Below are 22,301 nucleotides of genomic sequence, written 5' to 3' on the forward strand. Positions count from 1 at the left end.
CGAGAGGCTGAGGCAGAAGGATTTCAAGTTCAAAGCCAGCCTCAGCAACTCAAGTGAGGCCCTAAGCAATTTAGTGAGACCCTGTCTCTAAAATATTTAAAAGGGGTGGCGGGGGGGGGGGGGGTGAGTACTTGGGATTTGGCTTAGTGCTTAAACACCTCTGGGTTCAATCCCTGATACCAAAAAAAGAAAGAGACTGCCATTCAGAGCTTACTAAAATTAAATAAAAGAGATATCAACAAAAAGGGCACAATGAGACAACAGTGAAGTTTTCTAGCCTTACTTACAGGAGAATCTCACAGATCCTGTGGCCCTTTTGTCCCATAGAATCCAGGTATTTAAGACACTTTTTTCTTAGGTCCATCACCTATAATGGAAAGATGGCAACATGGAGAAGCTGAAATATCTTAAACATTAACAGAAACACAAAGTTTAATTCCAAACGAAAAGCATCTTTAAAAAAAATCAACACATGTACAAACATGGATTAATTTAGAAACATGTTGAGTTTTTAAAAGTTATAAAATATCACAGAGATATGAGTTTAATATTATATATTTCTATTTCTAGATAAAGACCTAGAAGCTTTCTTGTTTCTTCTTCACCTTCACCTTTCTTCAACAAACCTATACCACCTTACCCATCTTATAAATGAAACTAAATATACAAATAAAATTACAAAACTTATCTCTTAGAAATGAAAGCTCCACAAGTATAAGAATCATTCTTCTAGCTTTCTAAGTTGTCCAACTTAAGAACTGATTAGGAAATTGGTGCAGTGGTACATGACTACTATTTTCAGCAACTCAGGAGGTTGAGGCAAGAAACCCAAGTTCAAGGCCAGCCTTTACCTGGGAAAGACTCTGTCTCAAAATAAAAAATAAAAAGAGCTGGGGATGTGGCTCAGTGGTGGAGAGCCTCTGGGCTCACCCCTCAGTCTAATAAGTGAAGGATGAAATACGTAGGGAGCTGGGCACAGTGGTACATGCCTATGAACCAAGGAAGGAGGGTTGCAAGTTGGGGCCAGCCTCAGCAACTTAGTGTAACCCTGTCTCAAAATAAAAATAAGAAATAGAAAAAGGCTGGAAATGTGACTTGGTGATAGAGTGCATGCCTTTCAGGTGCAAGGACCTGGGTTCAATGCCCAGTAATGCCAGGGAAAAAAAAAAGAATTAAGAAAAGACTCTTTAGAGTATGCCTTTCATACATATTATCGGCCTTTCACTGGACAAAGAATGACTTTCATCATTTAAGGAAACAGTTTGCATCCAAACTCCAACAATTAACCCTCTGAACTCACCACAAGGCTCCAATGTACCTTCCGATGAATAGGCACCAGAACAAGTTCTTGTTCAAAGAGATTAACCCCTTTGGTCCATCTTTTCACTGCTTGGTAACCCCCAGACTTTAATTTAGGATAGAAGAAAGTGCTGAATACATGAAGTGCTGGATAGCCTTGCTTTTTATTTCTTTCCACTAGAAGATTCATGTAAAAATTAATAACCTATAAAATACCAAAAGAATAAAAGTTGGAACATGGCAAGTATATTACTGAAACTAAGTTTCTACTTGAATTAATATGAATTAGAAAGTGAGGTGCTTGTTGGCTAGGGCTGTAGCTCAGTGGCAGAGATCTGAGGCAATGGGTTCGATCCCTAGCACCATATAAAAATAAATAAATAAAGGCATGTTGTACATCTATAACAAGAAGGAGAAAAGGAAGGAAGGAAGATGAGGTGTTTAGGAAAGGTACTAAGGGGAAGTCTATGGAAGAGGACAGAAAGAAACTGATCGGTGTAAAATGGGAAAGATTAAGAAAGAATGAAGGGCTAAAATGTATCTCAATAATAGAGCACTTGCCTAACATGCACAAGGTCCTGGGTTCAATTCCCAGAATGCCAAAAAAAAAAAAAAAATTGATTCAATTGATTCTCAGATGCACAAGAGAAAAATTACAAAGATAGCAGAAGTAGCTACCTTTGTAAGATTCAGGATGTTTTTGTTTAAAAAACAAGCAAAAAAACCCCTAAACCTTGTTTTACCAACCTCTTATAATTGGGCACAAATCACTTTGATTATAGATAATAGTTAACCATGATAATAGTCAAAATGGGAAGAAAAAAAGAAAGAGCTTACCTCATCATTGAGCCAGTGATAGTTCTTTAAGGTCTGGATATCTCCTCGAGTAATTCGCAATTTGAAAGCGCTACTTAGGATCTCATCCGATGGGCCATGGCCTAGGGCATTACTGATTTCTTTTTCCATTTCCTGAATTAGAAAGTACAAAGGTTGCTATTTTAACAGAGAACCATTAACAAATATTGAAAGTCAGACTAAAAAAAGTTTTCATCTCAGCAACATATGACACTTGAGAAAAAATACCATCAAAGACCTAGAAAATTCAAACTTAGAAAATATTCCAGGGGCTGGGGATGTGGCTCAAGCGGTAGCGTGCTCGCCTGGCATGCGTGCGGCCCGGGTTCGATCCTCAGCACCACATACAAACACAGATGTTGTGTTCGCCGAAAACTAAAAGGTAAATATTTAAAAAAATTCTCTCTCTCTCTCTCTGTCTCTTAAAAAAAAAAAAAAAAAAAAAAAAAAAAAAGAAAAGAAAATATTCCAACTGAGCTGGGGGCATAGCTCAGCGGTAGAGTGCTTGCCTAGCACACTTGAAGCCCTGAATTCAATTTGCAGTACACTAAAAATAAATTTTTTAAAAAATTCAGACTTAGAACTACAAAGCAATCTTTATTAAAATTATATGCTTGTTGACTAGATGCCTTCATTATTTTAAAGAACCGTGTAGGCCAGGTGCAGTAATCCCAGCAACTTGGGAGGCTGAGACAGAGTTCAAAGCCAGCCTCAGCAATGGTGAGATGCTTAGCAACTCAGTGAGACCATGTCTCTATACAAATTAGGGATGGGAATGTGGCTCAGTGGTTGAGTGCCTCTGTATAGACAAATGCACATTTAAGCTACAAAATAGAATTTGTAAATATATTCAAAGTTATTTTCATCCTAATGATTTTTCTTTTTTTTAAATTTTTTTAGTTGAACATGGACACAGTACCTTTATTTTACTTAATTTATTTATTTTATGTGATGCTGAGGATCAAACACAGTGCCTCACATATGCAAGGCAAGTGCTCTACCACTAAGCCACAACCTCAGCTCCCCAAATGATTTTTCTACTGATTCTCTCCACTGCACACAATTTGGTTACTTTATTTAGCTCTCTTTCCACCTCTATGTCCAATATATAGTTAATGCTTGAGAAATATACACTGAATAGGACCACCAATAACAAGACATCATTGGGGGGCTGGATTATGGGCTCACCTTTAAAATAAGAATTTTAACTATTTTCATTCCCTCATTTTCTGTTAAGTCTTTACTATTTTCAAATATAATAATCAATGAAAGAGATGTTTCAGTAAGCCATGATCATTACTTAAAAAAACAGAAATACATTAATTATTTTTTCTTTTCTTTTGTCATACTGGGGATTAAACCTAGAGGCACTTTAACACTGAGCCATATCTTCAGCTCTTTTTGTTTCTTATTTTGAGACAGGGTCTTACTAAGTTGCTGAGGCTGGCTTTTAGCTTGGGATCCTCCTGCTTCAGCTTCTCAAGTTTCTGGGATTAGAGGAATGTGCCACTGCATCCAGCCCTAGACTTTGTTTGTTTGTTTAATTTTGTTTTAGACAGTCTTGCTAAATTGCCCAGGCTGACCTGAAACTTGCAATTCTCCTGTCTCAGACTCCTGAGAAGTTGGGATAATAGGCATATGCCACCAAGCCCAGCAAAGCATTCACTCTTTTCTTTTTTTTTTAGTTGTAGTTGGACACAATACCTTTATTTATTTTTATGTGGCGCTGAGGATGGAACCCAGGGCCTCACACGTGCTATGCAAGCACTCTACTGCTGAGCCACAACCCCAGTCCCAAAGCATTCATTCTTAATGCCAATCCCATATCACATAACTCAATTTATGTTTGAAGAGTACAAAAAGAATCTGCAAAGAATCCATTATATTTGATTCATTAGGCCACCTTCCGAGAGCATCAATGACCAAGGTAGTCAAAGTGTAAAACAATCTCGACTCTATAACTTTTTTCAAACATTCATTCCTTGCCTGTAGAAACTCCTTAAAATAAAACATAACAAGTTAGGAGTAACTGAGGTTATTTTAAAAACTTGTGTCTTATTCTAATCAGCACAATATATAATACCTCTGAAAGTTCAAGGAGATCATCTGTTCTTCTATCCCTTTCTTTGCCTGAGAAATTCTTTTCCTTTGCCTCAAGTATTGACATTTTCCTCCTGAGTAATCCATTGCTTCCACTGCCCAGGCGGAGTCGAGCTGACACTTCTTCGGATAGGTCAGGCTCCATTCGGTGTCCCCTCCTCTGATCAAAAGTTTCTATATTTTATTGATATGCTTGATACTTGAACATATTACATATTTTCCACAGGAAATAATATATAAAACAGTGTCATTATCTTAAAAGAAAAGAGAACTAGCAGATCCTCCAAGTGAATAAAGTAGATTTAGCAGAGCTGTCGTTCTGGCGAGACAGAACAAAGAAGCTCTAGAGTTAAGGCTCAGAGACACTTCAATTACAAACCATAGAAAAGAATGCTCACCGCTTTCCCTTAAAGTAGCAAGATAAGTAATTTCAGTTTTTCTATCCCAATTGAAATTAATGTGTTAATTTTTTATTTAAGTTTTAAAGAGTTTTTAAAATGTGACCTAAAAATCCCATCAGTGAGAACAAACTACAGCTACCCTTATGCTATTTCATCAAGTAATTATAGGGGCTGGAGTTGCAGTTCAATGGTAGAGCACTTGCCTATCATGTGTGAGGCACTGGGTTCAATTCTTAGCACCACATATAAATAAATAGATAGATAGATAGATAGATAGATAAAATAAAGGTACTGTGTTCAACTACAACTAAAAATATCTTTTTTAAAAAAGTAATTACAGGACTGGAGTTGTGGCTCAGTTGGTAAAGCGCTTGCCTAGCACATGTGAGGCACTAAATTTGATCCTCAGCACCACATAAAAATAAATAAAGGCATTGTATCTGTCTACAACTAAAAATAATTTTTAAAAATAATTATATATGGGCTGGGGATATGGCTCAAGTGGTAGCATGCTAACCTAGCATGCGTGAGGCACTGGGTTCAATTCTCAGCACCACATAAAAGATATTGTGTCCACCTAAAACTAAAAAATAAATATTTAAAAAAAAAAAAAAGAAATTAGAAGTTTATTAAAAAAAATAATAATAATTATATATTACATAAAAATGAATAAAATAGGAAGGTTAAGCTGACCACCAATAACCAATAATATAACCAACCATGCCTACATAAGGAGCCTCCATCAAAGCCCAAAGATTGGGTTCAGGCAGCTTCTGTATGGCTGACCACATGCAAAAATTTGGAGTGGCATGACCACAAAGAGCATGGAAGTTCTACACCTATGCATCTCTTTCATCTGGTAGTTTATCTGTATCCTTTGTAATACTGTTTATTGAAAAATGAGTAAACATGGGGGAAAATAAAAATGTACAAGTCAGTATTGCACCTCTTTAATTAATAACTACATTCAATTCAACAAAAAGAATTCTGCTAGCACCCCAGAAACTATGACAAGCTTTTTCCCTATTATAACTCTATGTAAACCTTAATATTAGATTTAAGTCATCTAGTAGGAGAAGTATTTTTAAAATAGGAAATTTATTTAGAAATGGAGTTTTGGACTAAAACCACCAGTCCTAAAACCCCTAGCCAGTATTCTTCATTCCAGCCAACTGTCAGGTATATTAGTCCTTCCCTCTGGTTCAGCAAAGATGGAAGAAGGATATTATTTCCTAGGCAAGTTCCAAATACCTCCACTTTGTCCTCTCATGTTTAGTTCCCTTCTTCTTTCAGATTTTGCTCCACAGATAAAAACTGACAAACACAAAAGACTCTACTCAGAATCACTGAAAATGGAGAACTTAGAAAAAGGAAAGTTCTAAGATTTATGATATAAGACCATGACTTAGCCTTTTAATTATTGGGGAAACCAAACTTGACTAAACTGATTAACACAAAGCAGTCACCTATGCTTTTATAATTTTATGTATCTAAATTGTGAAATAACCTAAAACTTCAAGTTTGGACCTAATTTAGAAACACATCTCTTTTGGACATTGAATGTTTATCAAAATAGTGTGCCATTATTAAAAATTTTATTACTGCTATGGAGATCACTGAAACACTTTTTAATTCCTAAACTTATGTAGAAATATAAAATCTGATTAAGCATTAGACTGCTAATATTTTCAAGTAAATATGAAACCTTGACTCTGAAAACAAACTTCTGAAATATCTTTCCTAGAGACTTGTATGTTTTTTTAAAGTTCTCCAAAAGATGGAATACAATACAGATAAGGGTTGGTATGAAGTCAGGCTGGTCTCTCATAAAGAAAGGTGACTGCTGAAAATATAAAAATCAGCAAGATATACACAAAAAGTTGTATATCTTCAAAGCTTCTTGCTTTTTGAAAGAAAGTAACAGAACAGAAATCAAAGTAATATATGCCTTCTATCTTATTTTACAAAGGTATCAAAACATAAATCCAGTGAATTGAAGAACATATATAAAACTTACACCTTCATTTTCAAGTCTGATTCCCACCATCTTCTCTGTATCAGAAATTTTCCCTTTTGAACACCTGAGGGGGAAAAAAAAATTAAGAGACTACAGACTTCTGCTAGATAATTTTAACTTGGTCCATATTAGACTACTTTTAGAAATGATTAATTTATAAACAAAAAATCATCTGGATACATAATCCTCTATACCAGTGGTCAGCAATCTTTCTAAAAAGGATCAGACAGTAAACACTTCAGGCTTGGTAGATTTTATAGCTTCCATCACATCTTCTCAACTCTACCACGATAGTTTAAAAGCAGGAACAGATAGGATGTAAATGAATGAGCATTAACATGTTCTAATAAAACTTTACCTGTTAAAAAAAAAAGCAGGGCTGGCTTGTGGCTCAGTGGTAGAGCACCTGCCTAGCATGTGTGGGGCCCTGGATTCGATCCTCAGCACCACATAAAAATAAATAAAAATAAAGGTATTGTATCTAACTACAACTAAAAAAAATTTTTTTTTAAATAATAAAAAATAAATAAAAAATAAAAAAAAAGCAGGGGGGCCAGAACTGGCCTGGTCCCTAGGCCATAGTCCACAAACTCAGATACAAAGAAACTATCTAAAATCCTAAGACATACACAATTACCTTCACTGGTCTTAGAGATGCTCATTACTAAATATGCCACCTTGCCCACAATCCTAAGCAGCAGCTACCTTTCCAAGTCCTAATGCCTAGGAGATTAAGGGCACACTCCAAAACCAGGCTAATGCATGATTCAAGAGCTACTTATGGAAATGGACATGGTGGTGCTTACCTATAATCACCGTTACTTGGGAGGGTGAGGCAAGAGGATTGCATGTTTGGAGGCAGACTTGATAATTTATCAAGACCCTGTCTCAAAATACAATTTAAAAAGGGGCTGGGTGCCGCAGTCTGGCTGGGCACAAAATAACCAAGCCGCCACGAGGCACTTGTAGGTTCAAACAGGAACTCCTTTATTGCCCAAACTCACTCCACTGGAACTCCACCAGCACTCCACGTGCACTCCCCGGGAACTCTCCCAGCTCTGGGCTCCGTGAGAACTCAAGGGGAACTCAATGGGAACTCCAACTCCTCGAGAACTCAAAAGTAGTGGGCGCCTGAGGCAGCAGGAGCCGCCCTATTGCTAGACAGCAGGGGTCTATATACAACTGAATACACAGCCTGTTTCAACCCAGCATCATCCAGTCACAGCAATTATACACAGCTTAACTTAATTATCATCATCTTAATGGCTCGCTGATGTCACCCCTCAACCACTCCTTCTGGCAAAAAGCTAGGCGCCATCCTGACTAGGCTGTGGCTCTCAACAGCTGGGTGGGTTAGCTCAGTGGTCAAGCATTTGCCTAGCATTCACAAGGTCCTGGGTTTAATCTCTAATACTCACCCCCACCACATACAGCTATTTATATACATGTACATATATGCCTGACCAGCTACCAGAGTTGAAGACAATTAACAATTTCCTCAAACCTAGCTGCTCATAACCTTATAAAGTGAGAAAATACATAAGAAAACAGAATTAAATGAACAATGTACCTCTTTTCACTTCTCATTGGACATAGAGGTCCTCTGGTTTCAGCAACTCTATCTGTGGGGATGGTAAAGAAAAGATTAAATGTTTCCTTTACTTCAATCACAGGCTAGAATTTCAATTTCCAGTTTTAAAGTATCAGAACATTCATTTACTCTGAAATACTGAAGTGAACTCTAAAGAAATACCAGCCTCCTCACAAACTAAGTAGTCTAAAATTGCATCAAAGTAATCTTTAGCATAGGCTGACTGATAATAGTTCATTTGATAAATTATAATTTAGTATCATTCAGTAGACAGTTGATGGAGAAATATAGGCAGTTAACATAAGGAGTATAAGTAAATTAATTTTATATTCATAAAATATATTAATAAAAAAGCCTCGTATTCTATGAATCAAATTCATCTTGAAACAGCTTTTTAAAAAATGAAACTCCTGGTACTAATAAGTATCAGTCAATGTCTTGAGGTTTAACAATATTTAAAGGCTTGGGACATCATCTGCCACTTGTATGCCAATTTTCAACCTCATAGGCACACTCTAACATGAACTAAGGTCCATACATTAAGACAGAGCTAGATCTGGGAACTCACATTGTTTTGGAAAAAACTGAGTTGCTCTGACTCCGTGATTCTGCTCCTCCCCCCAGGCTTTGGTCTTTAATGTGTCCATCTGACTTCTTTGAGAACTTAAAAACACAAAAAGCAAGGAAGATCAGATACAAAAGGAAAGGCTACCTTAAATATTCATTACTTCTGTCTGACAAGATTCTCCAAAGGGACTACCTTTTAACATCTCACAACAACAAGACGCAGCAACACAGTAGCATCTGGGACTTGGATAAAAGCAATCTAATCTTGATTCCAGTGTTTCAGCCAAACTCTCTAACCTCCATTTTCTGTATTTGTAGACTAGATGTTCTCTGCTGGGCACACTGGTGCACACCTTATAATCCCAGCCACTTTGAAGGCTAAAGTGGAAAGATTGAAAGTTCCAGGCCAGCTTTAGCAATTCAGTAAGATTCTGTTTCAAAAGAAAAAAATAAAAAGGGTTGGGGATTGCCAGGTGCAGTGGTGCACACCTGTAATCCTAGCAGTTTGGGAGGCTGAGGCAGGAGGGTTTCGAGTTCAAAGCCAGCCCTCAGCAAAATCGAGGCACCAAGCAACTCAGTGAAACTCTGTCTCTAAATAAAATACAAAATAAAGCTGAGGATGTGGCTCAGTGGTTGACTGCCCCTGAGTTCAATCCCTAGTACCAAAAAAAAAAAAAAAAAAAAAGATTGGGGGTTGTCAATGGTAGGTATTACCCCTGGATTTAATACCAACACCAAAAAAAAAAAAAAAAACAAAAAAAAAACCTAGATGTTCTTTATTCCTAGTGCCACCTTGACTAAAAGAAAATTCTATCTGCTTACTCAGATTAAAAAATAAAAAAGGGCTGGAGGCTATAGCATGGTGGTAGAGCACAGCATGCATGAGGCTTCAGGTTCAATTCCCAGAACCACAAAATAAATAATAAATAAATAAAAGATGAAACAACTTCAACTATATACTAAAACAAAACAAAAAACTCTAAAGCAATACATTAAAAGCAGGAACCTAAAAAAACAAAACAGTTTTGAGGATTTTGCCAAAATGACAAAGCCAGTAGTCGTTATCAAGCCTATTGCTGTTTTTTTACAGTGGCTAGTCAAAATGGAGAACATACTAACATTCTTAAGAGAATTAAAACACAAGAAAACAAAACATGTTCACAATCAAAGTTAAAATTCTTAATGAATTTATTATTTCTGGCTTTAACAAGCTAATTAGTCCTATGACTCTTTCTCCTTCAATTTGCTGCCACATATAATTTGTGGAATCTGTGTTTTCATACAACCTGTTAGATTTACCAAGTGAATCTCAATCCTGAGCTCACACATTTTTGTCCTCTTATCACAAGCCAGACATCTCCTTCTGCCACTCTAGTTTATTTAATTAACAAGCAATCTTATAAGGAAAATCCTTATGACTTTGGTGACTTTAATCTTATCTCTAAAGTAGAGGGTTTCCAAGAATGCTAAAAAACAATCCATGAGAAGCTTCAGGGAGTGTGTATGTGTGTCTTGCAGATGGGGGTAAGGCTGGGGGCAGAAGGAAAGAAAAAAACAAGACCTGAGGAAGTGAAGGAGAGAAAAAGGAAGAAGAAAAGAGAAATGGGTGAGCAGAAGAGAAGAAGCAGGGGAAAAAAAGGCAGAAAGAGAGAGAGATTATGGAAAAATGTATGTGTTGGGAAGGCTGGAAAACTGCCCTTGGAAACTGACTTCAACCAGTAATCCACTTTTCTAGATTAGAAGTTCAAGTAAGAGTTCACTTGGACAAAAGATTCTACAGCTAACAGAAGACTCAAAAAACACTGTTCTATATAATGCCTTATTAGATATAATGTCCAGGCAAATTGCAGTGTTAAACTTTTTTTGTTCTGAGGAGGAACCTGTCCCATCAATCTCTCTCCAAAAACAAAGAAAAAAATGTCTAACAAAGAAAGCATTTGTCTTTTAATTTTTACCTGTGATGATGTGAAGTCACAGGTGAGATAGAGTTTCCATGACCACCTTCTTTAAGTCGCTCCAATAATCTTCGGTACTTCTCTCTTTCCTCTTTTTGAACACCCTGAATAAACAAAAGCAGGGTAGATAAATACTAACACATTAAACGTAAAAGCAAATCATAATCAGAGGTCAAATGCAGCCCTAAGATGCATTTTATTTGCCATCACAATGTTTTTAAAGTTTCTTGAATTAGCCATAAACTTTATTAATTTTTTTAAAAAGTCCAAAAACCCGGCCTCTTTTGAAAAATTAGATCATCAGCCTAGAGCTATATAGCACTATTCCCTTTAGATGGGCCATTTGCTCTCCATCTCATTTCACTCATTTAGCCATTTGCTAAATCTTAATGGCATCTGAGTTTTTGAATGAATTAGATTGAACAAAATTAGGTTAACTGAAAAAAAGATTAGCAGAAATAATCCACTTGCAAAATCAGAATCTGTAGCTTCCAAAATGGAACTGGTTTCTGTAAAATCACAAATGGCCTTTTACTGGCCACATCCAATGTATTTTTTCAGCCTTTACATTATAAAGATCTCCCTTCAGCATTTCACCACCAGCTGACCTCACCTTGCCTTCCTAGACAATAAACTCCTCTGATTCTTCTTTTCTTTTCAGTCTCCACTGAAGGTTATTCCTTTTCTGCCTGCCATAAATGCCGATGGTTTTGCCCATATTGTTTCTCACGCTACATTCTTTCTCTGAATAATCTCATCAGCTCCCCTGATTTGAAAAACATCAATTGCAGAAAATTCAAAAATGTGTCTCTAACCCTGCCTTCTTCTCAAAACTCCCATCACCTATATCCAAGTGTCTACAGGAGAGGTCTTCTTGCATGTTGCACAGGCACTTTAAACAATGTCCAAAACTGAAGGCATCATCTTCCCCCTAAACACATAGGGTATCTTGGTCAGTGACACGTGTTTATCCAAGACTGAAATCTGGGACTTAGGCTCTTCCCTCTATGTTATATAACACTTAATCAATTAAAAAAAAAAAGTCCTTGTTAATGTTACCTATCACTATTTCTAGAATATATCTTCTCTGTCTATCCCACAGACATTTACTTATTAATCCTTTCTCTAGTTTCTCACCTAAGAGACTAAAGTCTTTAACATTTCTTCTTAAAGTTCCCTCAGAGACTGTGGTCCACTCTTCTCTCTGCCTAAAAGTTTGCTGAATTACAATTTATCTAAAAACTCCTAGAGGGCAAAGACCACATTTTACTCAAGTTTGAATATCTCACAACTATCATATCATAATACCTCAGATCCAAATAAATCCCTTTTGATGAACTAAACAATTCACTCAGAAAACTATCTAGCAAATTGAAATAGCTAATGGTCCTGGAATGCCAAATACAGAAATAATTCTAAATTTTCCTAGACCCAGTAAAGACCTCAAGAGAGAAATGAAGAGAAAAATGTCTCTTCATCATGCTAAATGCTCTGAAAGAGGAAGGAAAAAGCTGAGAAGCACACCATTTACTCTCTTACTAAGTCTCAGTTCTCAGCATATCAAAGAAACAGAATAATTCAGGCACTCAAAAAAAAATCTATGATTTTATCTCTTCCTTATATGATTCCTTTTCCTTCTTTGTAGGGAAAAAACTATATCTGAAAATTGACTGAATTATTTACTCCAAATTATCTCTAGAGGAACGTATACAGTACCAGTCATTGCTTGCTAAGAGTCAAACAGGGTGGTAGAAGCCAGGTATGGAAGGCATGTTGGGAAATGTATAGCCATTGTACCCACTTTTGTACCTTTAGTATTCTGCACCATAGTACACATATCATTCATCACCCAAAATATTATTTATTTATTTATTTTTAAAAGAAACCAGGCTAAAAGGGCTTACCTCCTCCACGGTACAATGGGGACGTCTCAGACCCTTGCCACCCTCTTCAGAAATCATTTCTGTTACAGCCTGTTCCTGAGGTTTCCACAATAAAGAACTCTCTGGATTGGTTTTGCTATGGCGACGGCCGCCTGGTCTTCTATTATAGCCTTCTGAGTTTAGAGTAAAGCTGGCAGAGAAAAGAAGAAAAAGAATGTATCACAAAACTGCCTAAAGTGGTAGAACTCAAGCTCCTATACCAGCCTGTGATTATGCTGTCCTAGCTTAAGCTTGCTACTTGTCAGACAATTACCATTTGTAAAAGTTAGATCTATCTAGATACAGTTACCTGAGCATTCCACTAGAGAATGTGTATTTCCAGTCACAAGGGCTGTCACATGAAAGCTTTCTTCCTCATGACCAATCATCCAACCCCAAACCCAGGTTTAGGTCCTACTGCATGCAACCCCATAACACCCATATTATACTTTTCCTTTAGTCACTGGGCACCACAAAAATTAATTATTGGTGTGACTATTTAATGTCTCCATACCACATTATGTCTTAACCACACTATGTCATAAAGCCTATGAAGAGAGAGATTATATCCTTTTATCATTATATCCAAGTACAGGATCTAAGCCAAGAGCCACTCAAATAATCTGAATGATAAATTAATAAATATTAGGCTAGGCACAGATGCTGTGCACCTAGAGTCCCAGTCACTTGGGAGGCTAAGGGAGGAGGACTACTTCAGCCCAGGAGTCCAAGGCCAACCCCGGCAACATAGCAAGACCCTTTCTCAAAAAAAAAAAAAAAAAAAAAAAAAAAAGTAAATTAATAAATGCTAAAGAAATTGAAGGCATGGAACACTTCTTGAGTCACTGTGCTAGTAAAAGTTATCTGCTTCTCCTACCATTACCAATAATGAAACTGATTTAACTTGCCCCCCATTTTGAAAAGAATACAATGTCACTTATATAACACTACTACAAAAACACTACACAATCTGAAGTAAATCTTGAGTAAACATCAGACAAAATTAAAACACTAGGTAGACGCAATGGCACATGCTTATAATCCAAGCAACTGAAGAGGCTGAGGCAGGAGGATTGCAAGACCCTCAGCAATTTATTGAAACCTGTTTAAAAAAAAAAAAGAATCAGGGATGTAGCTCAATGGTATAAACCACCCGAGTTCAATTCCCAGTAAAATTAAAATGCCACTAAAGACAAAGACACTCTAAAAGGAGGTGTTCCAAATTAAAGTACATCAAAGAGACATGAAAAACAAATGCAATACATAATCTAGCACTGGATCTTGGTTCAGGTAGGAAAAAAAAGCTAAATGAAAAAATTTAAGACCTATAGATCATATGATAAAATTATAGCAATGTTAAATTTTCTGATTTCATAACCTGTTTATGTAAATCAAAGTTCTCACACTTAAGAAACAACTCAAGAACTTTGGATTCAGGGGCAAGGTTATTTACTTAATAGAGTTTCAAAATATATGGAACAAAAACTGACATACATGGAAGGAAAAATAGAAAAATACAAATTACAATAGAAAACTTAAAGAGTCACTCTTCACTCATCAATCAGTAAAGTAGAAAAATCAGTAAAGTCAAATGTATGATATGTCAAGATCATTGTACTGTCATCTGTAACTAATTAAAGCAAATAAAAAAAATCAGTAAAGTCTATAAATCCTATCAGTTGACTTGACCTAATTGACATTTACAGAACACCCTATCCAACAACAGCAGAATATAATACATTCTTTTTTTTTTTTTTTTTAAAGAGAGAGTGAGAGAGGGGGGAGAGAGAGAAAGAGAGAATTTTTTTTAAATATTTATTTATTTTTTTTTAGTTCTCGGCGGACACAACATCTTTGTTGGTATGTGGTGCTGAGGATCGAACCCGGGCCGCACGCATGCCAGGCGAGCGCGCTACCGCTTGAGCCACATCCCCAGCCCCTATAATACATTCTTTTCAAGTGCACAAGGAATATCATCCAAATAGACCTTATTCTACACCAAAAAAACAAACACCAAATTTAAAAGAACTAAAATTATACAAAAATAGTCTCTGACAATAAAAGAATTAAACTAGAAATCAGTAACATGACAATATCTGAAGTGTCCCAAATATTTGGAAATCAAACAATATACTTCTAAATAAAACAGATTAGAAAATATTTTAAATCAAATAAAAATGAAAACTTACATTTCAAAATTTGGGAGATGCAGCTAAAGCAGTGTTTGTAAGGAAACTGATAACATTAAAATGCTTAGAGAAATAAGTTCTCTTTTAAATATTTATTGCCCAAGAACAAGAACATCTCTTACCTAACAATACAATCATCAAATTTAAATTTCTCTGAAGCTATTAAAAATATCCATCACAGGGCTGGGGCTGTAGCTCAGTGGCAAAGCGCTTGCCTAGCATGCCTGGGGCACTGGGTTCGATCCTTCCTCAGCACCACATAAAAATTAACAAATAAAATAAAGGAATTCTATTTACAGCTACAAAACAAAAATTTAAAAAAATATATATCCTTCACAGAATTCTAGGATCTAATTCAAGATCTTGTGTTGCATTTTGTTGTCATACATCTTTGTTCTCCATTAATCTGAAAAGTCTTCATCTTTTTAATAGAGTATACAGATCTATTATTGATAGAATGAACTTTAATTTCAGTCTGACTCATTTTCTCACAGGTAGATTCAAATTATTGGTTTTTGCAGAAATAAAACATTAAATGATGGCTTTCTATTGCAATATATCTGGGGGCCATGTCAGTTGGTCTCACTTTTGATGATTTAACTTTGATCCTTTTTTTGTTAAGGATGTGTCAGACAGGTTTCTCTAATATTTTTCCCTTTAAAATTAGTAAATAATCTGTTGTGAGATATTTTGAGTTTATATAAATATCCCATACCTCATCAAACTTTTACTAACTAGTTTCAGCTTGAGATTCCCATTCACATCAATTATTACTGATAATCACAAAATGGTGAATTCTCTAATTTTATCATTCTTTCTGTGCTAATAGTAGGCATTCTATTACAAAGATGATCCTCTCTACATAATATAGATTTACTTACTTATATCTATATTCCTGTCTTCATTCATTTTGATACTTAAACTGTCCCCAGTTTGGCCAGTGAAGTTTCCTCTTTGGTTGGCATTTCAACAGTCTTGGAGCCCTCCTTTCTTTCTGGCACAAGATAATCCAGTCTCACTGTGTATTTTCCTCCTAGCCCTAGTCATTCATCCAACCCCAGAGGGCCACAGGTTTTAGTTAGTGTCTCACTCTTAAATAAGTGGATAGTCAAGGATTATCAGGTATTTGAACAAAGACTCTTCTTAACTTCAAAGGTAAGGTCAAAATAAACCAAAAAGAAGACCACTCAAAGGAAACAGATAAAGCAGGCACAAGAAATTTCAAAACAATATTGAGATAAGATATTTTGCATCTTTATAATAAGAACAAGATATCTGGCAAAGGAAACAAACTTGAAATGGGTAGGAAGAGGAGGACTCTTTCAACTTAAAAACTGACAGCTTAGGAAAAAAAATCAGTAAAAAATGGTTTTGAAAAGAGAAAATAGTCAAGCACAGTGGTGCACACCCATAATCCCAGCAGCTAGGGAGGCTGGATCATGAGTTGGATCATGAGTTCAAAGCCAGCCTCAGCAACTTGAGGCTCTAAGCAACTTAGCAAGACGCTGTCTCCAAATAAAAAATTAAAAAGGGCTGAGGATGTGGCTCAGTGGTTAAGTGTCCCTGTGTTCAATCCCAGGTCCCCCCCTCACCAAGAAAAAAGTAAAAAAAAAAAAGAGAGAGAGAGAAAGTGAAGTCAAGCTTGGTGGCATATGTCTGTAATTCCAGCCTCTTGGGTGGCTGAAGAAGGAGATCAGCAAATTCAAGGACATCCTGGGCAACTTAAGAGAGACCCTGTCTCAAATAAAAAATAAAAGCCAGATATAGTGGAGTACACCTGAAATTCCAGTGACTCAGGAGGCTGAGGCAGGAGGATTGTAGGTTCAATACTAGCCCCAGCAATTCAGCAAGGTCCTAAGTAACTTAGTGAGTACCTGTCTCAAAATAAAAAATAAAAGGGCTGGGTAAAAATGGGAAAGCCCCCCAACGATCCCTAAAATAAATAAATAAATAGATAGATAGATAGATAGATAGATAAATAAAAATAAAAATAAAAAATAAAAATAAATAAGAAGGGCTGTAATATGTCTCAGCGATAGACACTTATCTAACCTGTGGTGTAAGTCCCCAGTATACCCTCCGACCCGACCCCGCCACACACACACACACACACACACACACACACACACTCTAAAAATCAGATAAGATCACGATATGGGCATATATAATTCAAACTCAGTTCAAGTCTCTTAATTAGCTATATAATATTCAGCAACTTACTAACCTAAGAGTACTTCCTTAGCTATGTCCCATAGTATAAGAGTGAAAATGCGTAATAAAAGTAAAGACTTAATAATTACTAGGTCTCCCCTTACAGAAAGGCAGAATTTAACACTTACCCAAAGGAAGGCAGGACTCTACGTGGTTGATCTCGGGTTACTGTCACTCTGATCTTTGGATAGTCACTTATTCCATTAGGAGATTTATTACCTATTTGAAGAATGTATTTGTATTATGAAAGAAAAAGAAAACTTGTGAACACATTGAACTATGACAGGAATTTGTGAGCAATTTACATTTAACTGAATAACTTGTTTTTTCAAATTCTATTAATAGATGGCACAGAAAACCAGAATAAACATTGTAAAAAGTTAAAGCAAAGTAATAGGAGAGGCTGGGGATGAAGCTCAGTGGTAGAGCACTTTGGCTAGCAGTGCATGTGGCCTTAGATTTGGTCCCCCAGCATCACAAAAGAAATAATAACAAATTATTTAATACTCAAACATTATGAACAGATTAAATTGAATTAAAAAAAAAAGAATTTAAATTAACTTTTTAAAATGATATATATGACTTCAAAGAATTAACAACTTGGGCTAGAGATGTAGTTCAGTGGTAGACTGCTTGCCTAGCATACCTGAGGCCCTAAGTTCACTCTCTAGCACCTCAAAAAATGAAAAAAGGGGGGGGGGGAGAAGAAAGAAAGAAAAGAAACATCTTTGTTCCAAGTCCTCTAGAACTAGATTCTCACCTGCCACAGCAGTATCCATTTACCTTTGCTCTTCTTTGCCACCAGAGGCACTTTACCATAAAATTTTGAGCCACATAACTCTAAGGTATTTATCATTTCCTTAGCTTCTTCCACTTTTGACTTTTGAACACACAGCTTCTCTACTGCTCATTTTCCCTAACTTCCTTCCACTGTTCTCAAACTTCACAACTCTACCAACATAGCAGACATCACAACTATTTCTTAGAACTATGGATTCCTCCCACTATTCCCCATCATATTGTTTTGCATAGTATGGAAATAACTATAATTATATTTGTAGGGTTTAATGATGATATGAAAGCCTCCAATCCATAAAACTTCAAAATTGCTCTCCAAATAGATGATGAATTTCTCGATGGCAAGAACAAGGTTTTATTATTCTATTATTTGTGATAATAACTTAGCACAGTGCTTGGCATAGAGTAAGCTCTCAGGAATTTTTTGTTAAATACAAACACACACACACACACACACATATATATATACCCACATATGTATTATTATTTTTAGTTGTAGATGGACTCAACACCTTTATTTTGCTTATTTAGTTTTTTGGGTTTTTGGGGGGTTTTTTTGTTTTTTTTAATGTGGTGCTGGGGATAGAGCCCAGCGCCTCATGCATGCTAGGCATGCGCTCTACCACTGAGCCACAACCCCAGCCCCAGGAAATTTTTATTCTAACAAACAACTCTTAATCTAAGTCACATTAAGGAGACTGATAATATAAGTAGAAAACACAACAGTAATTTCAACAACAATTCCAAAGGAAAGCTACAGGTAGAACATTCCTTATCCAAAAACCTGAATGCTGATGCTCAAAAAATTTATAGCTTCAGATTTTGGATTTTTGGCTCAGGGATGCTCAACTGGTTAAGTCCATGCAAATACTTTAAAAATCTGAAAAACTCCAAAACCTGATAAATGTCTGGTCCCAAGTATTCCACATAAAAATACTTACTCAACCTGTATTTGCTTTTTAGAATGGTAGAGAGAATATGTCTTTATTCTCATCCCAATCCAAATCGGTGTTTTCCTTTCATATTCTCAAAACTTAGGGAAAAATGGGCAGAAGGAAGTACAGGGAAGCAAAAACATTTTGAGCACCTCACCCAGTTTCAGCATGGTGTTCCAGGATCCAGAACCTGTCAGTTCACAAGATGAAGAGTTCGAAAATACCTTAAAACCAAACAGAATCACCTCTGTAGCATCTAAATTTTGCAAATAAGTTTCTAATATGAAAAGATCATACTATTTGTAATTATTTTCTTAGCTGGCTCAAAGAATCAATGTCATCAAGATTAAAGGTTTAATTTGTCAAGATATACAAAATGATGTAAAAAATGACAATAGCAGGTTATTCACACAAAAGCAATTATATTATTAATACTTTTTAAATGTTTTTAAATTATTAAGGTTTTAATCTTTAATTTATTGATCTTTATCAAGAAACTTCTTGATCTTTATCATAGCTAATAAAGACACAAACATTTCTGGGAAGAAGTCATTTACATTAATTCTAAAAACAAAAAAATATTTTTTTTTTCCTAAAATTTAACTTTACTGATTAAATACAAAGATCAGCAGCTATTGGGGCTATGGGTGTAATTCAGTGGTAGAGCACATACTTAGCATGGATAAGGACATGGGTTCAATCTCAGCACCAAAAATACAAAACAGAACAAAAAAGGTCAGTATCCCCACTGACCTCTTCTGAAGGGGCCACATTCCGTGTTCCATTACAAGCAGAAGTCACCATAGGCTTTGTGGTCAGCTGGAATGGGAATCCAAATAAGCTGGCAGCATTGTAGAGACTGTTTTTCACTTGGTGAATAAAGCAATCTAGAAGATGTCAACAAACTTTAAACACAGAGTAATAAACTTCTAGGAAAAAAAAGTTATATCTTGGAAAGAACCTCTCGCAATTTTTATTAAAAGTCCAACTTCCAAGCACTAAAATAAAAAGGTATATATAAAAATATTTTTTTCTAAATGAATAACTGGAATTCAAGTATTGTGATTTTTAAACAAAATATCCAAGATGCTAGCAAAACATGGAACCATCATTTCAGCAAATCAGATTCACAAAGAAATGTGCTGAAATGGAAACTTTTAAGAAGTGACTTCTCCACAATACATAAAATGAATTTTTACCAGAGAGGTGAGAGCATTATTAAACAAGGATCATATGCCACTAGTTATGACAGAATCCTACAAGAAGCAGTCTCATTTCTCCCCTGATTTGTCTTTATTTCCCAGGCAGGTAACATTTGCTCTCAACAACTACTTACTAAGCCCTCATTCTACCTTGGCTAGGTGAAGAATAAAATATGAAACTCTTAAGCATCTACGGTGAAATAAGGCCATCCCTCTCTCTGCTGGATTAGATGTGTTCAAAGATCTGTTTTATCTCTTCCTGCCACCAAAAATAAAGACCACAAAATTAAGAAGTAAATAAATAAGGAGGAGGGGTAGATTTCAGTACTTTCCCACTTCCTCCTTTTATAATACTACCTTTTTCTCAATTCCTACACACGTATGTTTTTCACAATTTTCTTTATATATCCTAATTAAGGGTATTTAAGGCAACAGTTTCTGCTTCAAAGCCTGCAATGGTGGCTTTAACCAATAAAACCTCCAGAATATATAACTATAAAATACTTTTCAGAAAGATAGGGGAACAACTAAGCAAATGGGAGGATGTGATAGCCAGGTAAAGTAGAATCCAACTTGAAGTAATTTATTATACGATAATAGTTAAAAATATCAAAGTTTGCAAATGAGTTTTTTCTTATTTTACAATTCAAGGTTATTCCTACAGTGCTGAAGGGTGCAATTTTTATTCTACTATGAATATAAGTAAGAGAAAAATCATGTTAGGGATTGATGCTTAACCCATACTGTCATCTAGATACCAGAGAACAAGAGGTACCCCTTAATAACATAGTAAATAGTAGTCACTAAAAAGTACACATTTTGTCCAAAATTTGGGTATGACCTGAGATTAAGTCAAAAGATTGTACTGATGTTTTAAAAAAGGAATGAAGGCAGTCCTGCCTCAACTGTAACATGGGAATAAGACTACCATATTTTCCTGAGATTAGGCTAAATTTATCTCTTATAATTCCTTTTAACTATAAAATCATGTGTCTGTGATTCTGAGATCCTTTCTTTTACCCTTGTTTCTTGTTTCATCTGAAAAGCAACCAAGAATTGTATTGTTCAACATACTAACAGGTAGGCAGGCAGATGTGGTTACCTAGTAATTTAATTAAAGTTAAATATTCAGTTAGTAGCCAGATATGGTAGCACACATATGTAGCTTCAGCTACTTGGGAGGCTAAGGCAGGAGGATCGTAAGTTCAAGGCCAGTCCAGGTAACCTAGCAAGACTCTGTCTCAAAATAAAGTTTAAAAATGGCTGGGGTATAGCTCATGGGTAGAGAGCATGTGCCTAGTAAGTGCAAGGCTCTGGATTCAATCCTCAGCACTGGGGAGGGAAAAAAATTCAGTTACTGAGTCAAATTAGCCATTTCAAGTGCTCAAGAACCATAATCATACGAAGTTCTAGCATTTTATAGACCTTTAATAACTCTCTAACAAGTACTGCCTCTGCTACCCACCACTTCCTCTTTGGTTTATTCCCTTCTATAGTAGTCTGCCACTCAAAAAATCATAGTACAAGCCAGGCATGGTGGTCCACACCTGAAATCCCAGTGACGTGGGAAACTGAGGCAGAAGGATCACAAGTTCAAGACCAGCCTGAGCAATTTAGTGAGATCCTGTCTCAAAATAAAATTTAAAAAGAACTGGAGATGTAGGAGCTTCGTGGTAAACACCCTTAGACTGAATCCCCAGTATAAAAACAAAAAGAAAGTCCTAATGCATATTTAATAAAAATGACAATGGGTGATCCTTAACATAGAAGGCCATAAAATAGGTAATTACCACAAATAGTTCAGGAACCTTCTGTAATACCACCAACAAGATTTTTTTTTTAAACTACATTCAAATACAAGCTAATATTTATTTATGCTTTTCTTTAAAGTTGACTCACTTTTTTTGCTTAAGTAAATGATAATTTTAAACTACCACTATAAATATAAAACCAACATCATATGACTTATAAAGAAAAGACTATAAATTTCTTATTATATAATCATGATTCAAAGGTAACATGTTACAAATGTTATATTCTTTAAAATCATTAACTAAATTGGGATCTATCCCATGCTTTGGGACATAATGTAATGAATACAGTAAAAATTCCTTTATTAAAAATCTCGTGATTTGCAGGGCACAGTGGCACACACTTGTAATCCCAGAGGCTTGGGAGGTTGACACAGAAGGATTGCAAATTCAAAAGCAGCCTCAGCAATGGCACGGCCCTAAGCAACTCAGTGAGACCCTATCTCTA

At 35.9% G+C, this 22,301-nt stretch overlaps 1 protein-coding gene across 7 annotated transcripts in view; it reads right to left on the bottom strand.

Annotated features, from left to right (window-relative positions):
• Positions 1-22,301, bottom strand: part of SENP2 (SUMO specific peptidase 2) — a 37,932-nt gene that overhangs the window by 12,121 nt on the left and 3,510 nt on the right. For 5 of the 7 annotated variants that reach the window (XR_014022976.1, XM_081301386.1, XM_081301389.1 and 2 more), the window contains exons 3-14: positions 19,594-19,727; positions 18,998-19,064; positions 17,236-17,326; positions 12,690-12,858; positions 10,786-10,889; positions 8,832-8,926; positions 8,243-8,294; positions 6,673-6,736; positions 4,238-4,414; positions 2,137-2,268; positions 1,301-1,504; positions 288-367 (exon numbers count right to left, since the gene is read on the bottom strand). Coding sequence is in view for 6 of the 7 variants with exons in the window: in XM_081301386.1 (XP_081157512.1) it covers positions 288-367; positions 1,301-1,504; positions 2,137-2,268; positions 4,238-4,414; positions 6,673-6,736; positions 8,243-8,294; positions 8,832-8,926; positions 10,786-10,889; positions 12,690-12,858; positions 17,236-17,326; positions 18,998-19,064; positions 19,594-19,727 (1,369 nt within the window). In the remaining variant the exon portion in view is untranslated. Of the gene's footprint in view, positions 1-287; positions 368-1,300; positions 1,505-2,136; positions 2,269-4,237; positions 4,415-6,672; positions 6,737-8,242; positions 8,295-8,831; positions 8,927-10,785; positions 10,890-12,689; positions 12,859-17,235; positions 17,327-18,997; positions 19,065-19,593; positions 19,746-22,301 lie in introns of all 7 variants that reach the window. The other 2 variants (XM_081301391.1, XM_081301390.1) reach the window with 2 other exon arrangements.

The sequence above is a fragment of the Spermophilus citellus genome, assembly GCF_964194105.1.
Source record: "Spermophilus citellus genome assembly, chromosome: 7".
Taxonomy (NCBI): domain Eukaryota; kingdom Metazoa; phylum Chordata; class Mammalia; order Rodentia; family Sciuridae; genus Spermophilus; species Spermophilus citellus.